Below are 7,540 nucleotides of genomic sequence, written 5' to 3' on the forward strand. Positions count from 1 at the left end.
AATTTTTTTGTTGCCAGAAATTGACGGAAGGATCACATAATATAACGCAAATAAAATTAAAAGACTAATTTATAACGTGTTTTAGTTAATAAACTAAAACAAAACATTAAATTAAGTTAAGAAACTTCGTAACTAATTATGCTTTTGAGATAAAAAATACTCAAATTTTATTATTAAATCAATAAAAATTACAACAAAGTTATTTATGAGGATAAAACAAAACAAAACAAACTAGGAGGGGAGACGTCTTGGAAGCCATTTTGGAAAGCCAATAGGAAGTTAATTCAATCATACACTATTTCGAAAGTCATTCTATGCCTCATTGAGTGTAAAAAGGAAAGCATATAGCATAATTCTTTGCCTAACTTTTTCAATTTTCTTAAGCACCTTGTAATGTACAAATAAAATACAAAATAGAGTTTCATGTGAATTCTAATTTACATTTTCACCATAGAAATCATCCACATTCAAGCATTTCAGCAAAAATGTTACAACTTTTATTCGTACTTTTATCAATAGAATTAACAGTAATTCTAATCCTATCATTTGCAAATCCAATAAGAAAACTAATGGTGAAAGTGTTAGATATTTTGAAACGTGGAAGAGGTCCATTAATCACAAAAACCGTAGCAACAACTGTGTTTGTTGTTTTTGGTTCCACCATATATACTATACTCAAAATCCATAAACGTTCAATGGATTCTGGCAGTGTTAATCCAACAGAAGAAGTTCTAATGGCACATCATCTCTTAGAAGCATCTCTAATGGGTAATTAATTACTCTAAATTATTTCCTTATTTTTCTTTTAATATTTGCATTACTATAATATCATGGATTATTGTGCAGGTTTTTCTTTGTTCTTTGGATTGATTATTGATAGGCAACATTACTATGTTAAAGAGATTACTTCTCTGAGGAAGAATATGGAAAAGGTGAAGAAAATAAGGCAGAATCATGAATCATCTGAGGAAAGAGAGATAGAGGAAATTGAGATGAAAAAGATTAATTAAGTGAAATGTGAGATACAAGTTTCACATTGTCATAATCAATGAAATGGTTTAAAGCTTATGAAGTATGGTGTACTATAATGATTGAATTTGATACATGTATATAATTGTTGAAATCATGTATGTATTTGAAAGATTTATTTTAAATTTTAAGTAATGATTATTGAATATATAGGGAATATTAAATTTAGGGATGTGTGTGTTTTTTAAAAAGAGATTTTTTTTTAATATTCATATAATTTATCAAAAAATTTAAAATTGGTTTTACTAGATACCTCTAATTTAATTATATATTTTATTGAACAATGCAAACTCGTATATTTAAAAATAGAGATTAATTACTATACACTGTCAGTGTAAAAAATTTTACACCGTCGATTCATCACCATCACCCGTTTGTATTACTTTATAGATTTTTAAAATAAAAGTCAAACTTCTTTTAATATCCAACGTCTATAATTAGCTGATGGTGTAAAACCCTTTTACACTGACAGTGTATTTCAATTAATCTCTTAAAAATAATAATAGTGTAAATATGAGTTTTGATTTTGTGATTTTAGAGAGGAAAGATCACAATACCATATTTTAAGTGAAAAATAAATAAAATAATAATTAAAATGAAAGAGAAATAAAGTGAAAGATATCATTTTTTTTCTTTTTAAAGTCGCAACGGATCGTAATCCACCGGTCCAGTCCGCGCACCCGCTATAAAATAGTGGGTTAGGCTGAGATTTTGTGCCCGCCTACCGTTCAGCCTGTCCCACCTTAAGTCCACCAGAAAAGGTGTGGGTCAACCTAACCAATCAAATATTTATTATGGTTCTATTTTATATATTTATTTGTGAATATATGCAGTATTTTTAAGTAAAATGTATTAAAAAGATGCTTTACAAAAAAATGTTTTATAAAATAAGTGAAAAATCTAATTGAAATGTAAAAATAAGTCTATTAATCTATTAAAAAAATAAAAAATAGATAATAACAAAATAGACGAGCAAGCCCACCACCTGCCATTCTGTCACCTTGATGGAGTGGACTAGATTTTTAAGTCTAATTTCACTGTGTGGGCTTGTCCGCTCCGCTTTTTTTTGGCTGGTTTAAGACAGAGCGGGGTTGGACGGGGCAGACGGCCTGTTTTACCACCCCTATCAAATATAGAGGTGACTAAAAATGTTGGTCGCGTCCATTTAATTTGAAAAAAATTATCTATCACTTAGATAATTTCACTTAATATCCCATATTTTGAAGTGAAATATCATATTAACCTCTCGATAAAAAAACTAGAAAACTATTAAACTAAATCTACTTTTTCAAATTTAAAAACCTTGGTAAAATTTCAATTTTTTTGGTTTATGGATTCTGATATGAATGTAACACCCACATATAATATACATTTAGGAAATATATTATACATAATGTAATTGATACTGATACATATAAGAGCCTATCGACAACATTATATATACATGTTTAAAAGAAATAATATACATAAATGACACATGATATACAAAGGTGTCTAAAAAAATGAGGATCTATAACAAAGTCTACATGATCCACAACGGAAGATCATAATCCAAAAAGTCTGATCGCCAAAATATCATCAAGCAAGCTTATGCTTAACTTTATCCTGCATAGAACTACCTAAAAGCAACAATAACAATAGTGGGGTGAGATAATAATCTCAGTGAGTTCCTCTATCTTATGGGTCCACTCGACTCTAAAGGGATATCTTATCAATTCTAAACTTAAGTTATTCCAATTCGTCCTACTTGTCCACACTTACACAATAGAATAATGACTTAAGCATCTAAGGGAATTTACGTTTCGTATGGAAAACACACAACATGAGTTCATATAACTCAATGAATCGCTATTCAGGAATGCACAATAAAGTATCTTTCCCCGACCGATCCTACATCTAGGACTATGGACACGGGTCATAAATCTCTGCTTCCTCGGACAATTTCTCCTCGGCCGATGTGAATCAATGAACTATGAACACAAGTCATGATTGTCCGCACAACAAGGAATGTCTCACTGACCGATCCAAATCCATGGATTAGGGTCGTGGATCTTAGACTTCCCATAGCATGAAATACTTTTCCCCGACCGATCTGAATTCACAGACTATCGACACCAGTCACGATATCCACCAAATAATCATTAACCTTCCCGTTTACTACTCTATATGAGTCTCAAACTTGGGATACACACGAATAAGGGTTATTCTGGAATACACGATTGGTTCATTAATCACCACATGATTATTCTCATAAAATACCACGTAATCATATCACAGTCACCATGGGTTGATATCATAAATAACATATGATTCTATCACAATCACAATATATTACAATGTGTTTCCATACAAGCTAGTTGAATCGTAACTATGATATCGTTCTCCATCCATGTATTTGACATTCTCGTAGATGGAACGACTTTCCTCTAGCGATTACTCATTCACAAATGCACACCGAGGCACCTCTTAGATTCGAGTATCACAACCTAAGTTATTTACCATAACCTAAGTCATCTTTCTAATTCCATTCACCTAGTTATAACTCTATACTTACTCTCACTTATCATCATGGGACTTACTTTATACATTAATCATTAAATTCGTACACATCATAACATGATTCATGAAACACACATATAGTCCATTACCATTATCCAATTTAATATTTGGAACACAAGCATGGCTTCTCTTTACTAAATGGTAGAGCATTAGACTAGCTTTCTAATGCATCTGACCTCGCATCAATTAGAGTTACGATTCCTGTTTTATAGAGGAAACATGGAAACAAAGTATTTCAAAACATCATAACCCTCGCTTAGAGAGCTCCAAGCTGTAGCAGTAAATTCGTGACCATTAAGCTACGGATAAACTTGACGTCAGTAAAACCAGAGTTGCCATAAAGCTTTTTATTGTTTCCAAAGGAAAATGGAAAAGTACGAACAAAACCCGAAGATAATAAGTTTTCAAATCAAAACTAATAAAATACCAGAGATTACAGGTAAGGGAGTTGGTGGTTACACAGAGGGAAGGTGTTAGCACCCAAAGTGTCCTAGGTACTCCTAGGGAGCCCTTTTTTGTGTGCATATGTTTTTGGTGTAAATGATGCTTTATAAAAATAGAGTGGAGAGATGAGAAAATAATTCATTAATTATATTTTTGTGTTTGACAAGACCTTCGGTCTTATGCCTACGTACCAACATAAAAATGAGGGATCAAAATCCCGTAGTTTGTGGTAAAAATTTCAAAGAAGTTGGTGAATTGTTTTTAATCAAAAGTTTAAAAGAAAAGGCACAAAAGGCCAAAGATTTGAATGGGGTTGTTAGTTCTTTTTGTCATTTTGAAATTAAAGTCAATATGGTTAAGTTCATTTAAAAGTTAGGTTTAAGAAAAAGTTTTAAAAAAAATTCAATGGCATAAGGTCAATGTTTCTAGTCATTAAAACATGTCTAAGTTAAAAACACAAATGAAAAAGGTTTTGAAAAGAGGGAGAGATTTGAAATTAAAGAAGTGGGAGGAGATGAAGAGACTACCCTAGACAAAAATTAAAAGTTAAGAGTTGAAAAGATTTGACCCATGGGATGCAATCCAACAGAAAAGAATGTCATATAGAAACCCATTTTCCTTTGGACTTTAGCAAGCAACAATCATAAGCAATATCCAAGAAAACCATATGAAGACCAAGACATCAAATAAATATAGCCATAATATCCAAGCAAGCACTCCAATAACTAGTATTCTTCCAATGTATCAGATGAAAATATTCCTTGATCAACTCAGAATCAATCATCAAACATAGGAAATAATAACAATATAACAATTAAGCACAGAGACAGAGTAGCTGATGAATCAAATGGATCCAAGATCTTGCATCAGATGAAGGCATAGCCAAAGATAGCTTAGTCTCAAATGTTGGCATTGGCCAAGTCCTTTAGCACAGGGAATGTTGCCTAATTCTAAGTCCAATAGTTCAGATCAAATCCAACAGTCCACCAAGATGTTTTTTAGGGTTTTTTGTTGTTATTAAGTGCTTTAAGGTCTTAAGACCAAAAACAAAATCAAAACAAACAAACAATATATACAATCATAAGACATGGCTCAAATGAGCAAAGTGAAAAGGACTTGAAACATAAACAAGTTGCATGAAATGTAAAATGGCAATGAATGATAAAGGTAATGAAGTTTAAATTGCATAAAGTAAATGACTTGAAAGTAAAGCAATGTTAATTTGGAAGTTAGCCAATGATTAGTCAAATGTTAGTGATGAGTTTTAATTGATTAAGTCATTCTTTAAAGAAAACTCAACCATTCATTCACAAGTATGAATCCTTGAACCAAGACATCATCCATGAGAAGGGCTCCAACTTGGATAAATCAACAAGTATTCCACTAGTTCTCATGAAAGGAAAAAAGATCAAGTTCCCACACAATGCGATGAAGAATGAGAGACTTACAATCTCACTTACTAGAATGATATGCCTTGAGGGACAAATTTAGGTCTATGTTAAGCAATCGTAATTGGACTTATGTAGAAGTCACAACTATCTGAGGTCTGACAATGAAAATATAGGTGTTAATGCATGTTAGAGATTTGGTACAAAGAACCAAACTCCTAAAACACACCACACACTAAAAAAAGGGAAGACCTATCTCAGTCCGACTCATGTTGATTCATTTAACACAAGGTCATTGATAAATCAACTAGCATTAGACATGAAGAGATTTCATTAGTCAATGATGGATTGGGGAAGAATATGGGAGAAGATGAAGAGGGAAGGGTATGTAGAAACACAAATTGATTATGAGAGGAATTTTATCTGATCAATATCATCCATTCATTTTGGGAGATGAAATGTACATTTCATCAATCCCCTAAATCTAATGGAATATTAATCATAAAAAAGTTAAATCAACCATGACCAATGCCCAAACATAAAGTCAAACATCACAAGACCAAAAAATTGGCTCAACATAATTTTTAAACATTTAATCAATTAAAAATCAAATTAAAAGTGAACTAAAATGCATTATTAAATGGACAAAACCTCAAATCCCTTCAAAATGCCAAATAAATGGCCAATGGATTTATCCTAGGTCAAACAAGGTCAAAAGACGTTAGAATTTTTTTTCAATATTTTTGGAAAGTCAGAAGTATTTTAAAATAATTAAAAATAAGTCAAAAAAATTTAATTCAAGAAAAATATCAAAATTAACCCAAAAAATGATTTTAATTCAAAATATGGAAGAGGAGAATATTTAGAGATTTTTGGTGAAAGTCCCATGTTTTTGGATTAAAAATAAAATTTCTATGAATTAACTAAAATAAAGGGATTAAATGAAAAATCAGAATTAAAAAAGAAATTAGAAAAAACGAGGGCCATCAGATCTCACTCATTAATTGAGATGACAGATCCGATGGCCACGCGCATAGGGAACATGGTGGAACCAAGTCAATGCGCCACACGCGTGGTAATTAAAACCAAGGGCCATGATTAAAACATTTGAATCAGATTAGAAGGTTAGGAAGGCGCAAACGCACCACCGGAGCCCTAACTCTGGTCTCCTTCTCCGATGGACCTCACCAGACTGGTCCACCACTAACCTTCACTAAAATAAAAAGTGACTACAATAATTCAAAGGAAAAATGCCCAGGAGCTCGAATCTGACCTCCCTTTTGTCCAATTCCAAATATATTGAGAGATATGAGGAATTGAATTTTGAGGTGCACGATCTGAGTTGCTTCGATTTGGCCTAAAAGCAACTCAATCTTATTGCCTACATTGGTAGGACTTTAGACAACCAATAATCAAAGAGAATGAAGAAGAATTGAGTGAGAATCGAAGGTTTGTAGTTTGGAAAAATCACCTTCGGGTAGCAATGATTTAGCTTGATCTTGATCTGAATTCACTTGGTTCTCCCTCCTCTTGCTTGTAGTGACCAATTGAGATGAAAATGGCAATGAATCTTTGGAGTTTGAATCTCAAAACAGAAGGTGAAATTTAAACCCGATTTTAAAGAAACCTTCAAGGAATTATATGGAGTAGGGTTATGAGATAGCTTGGCAAGGCTTGGACAGTGTGTGAGTGTTGTTCTTGAGGCAATGCAGTTGTATTTATAGGCTATAGAATTCAGTTTTGCACCTTTTTAATTTTGGCCAAAAATAGCAACATTGGTGCATGGGTACACGGGCATTGAGTTAAACCCAACCAATGATTCAATCTAACTCCAATTCATGCATAATGGATACTGAAGTCATCATTGGAAGCATGCAAAAGGAAATAATCACTTGAGTTCATATGTTGCCAAAACAAGCCCACAAAAGGGACCACACGCAAGTCCCTAAATTCTTGTCCAAATGAAGTGATCTTGGACTTTTTAGAAAGGTGACATCAAGGGAAACAACTTTTACGTTGAACACTTTTACATTTGGAACTTGGATCATGATGAATTTTGAGGTGACATTTGGAGAAATCAAACATAGTTGAAAATTTTCTAAGTAAAAAGTCAAATGACC

At 32.5% G+C, this 7,540-nt stretch overlaps 1 protein-coding gene across 1 annotated transcript; it reads left to right on the forward strand.

Annotated features, from left to right (window-relative positions):
- The first annotated feature begins 416 nt into the window (after positions 1-416).
- LOC127117673 (uncharacterized) lies at positions 417-1,175 on the forward strand. The gene is made up of 2 exons (XM_051047760.1): positions 417-768; positions 847-1,175. The coding sequence occupies exons 1-2, from the start codon at positions 486-488 to the stop codon at positions 1,008-1,010; spliced, it is 447 nt and encodes a 148-aa protein (XP_050903717.1). The 5' UTR covers positions 417-485; the 3' UTR covers positions 1,011-1,175.
- The last annotated feature ends 6,365 nt before the right edge of the window (positions 1,176-7,540 follow it).

The sequence above is a fragment of the Lathyrus oleraceus genome, chromosome 2 (assembly GCF_024323335.1).
Source record: "Lathyrus oleraceus cultivar Zhongwan6 chromosome 2, CAAS_Psat_ZW6_1.0, whole genome shotgun sequence".
Classification (NCBI taxonomy): domain Eukaryota; kingdom Viridiplantae; phylum Streptophyta; class Magnoliopsida; order Fabales; family Fabaceae; genus Lathyrus; species Lathyrus oleraceus.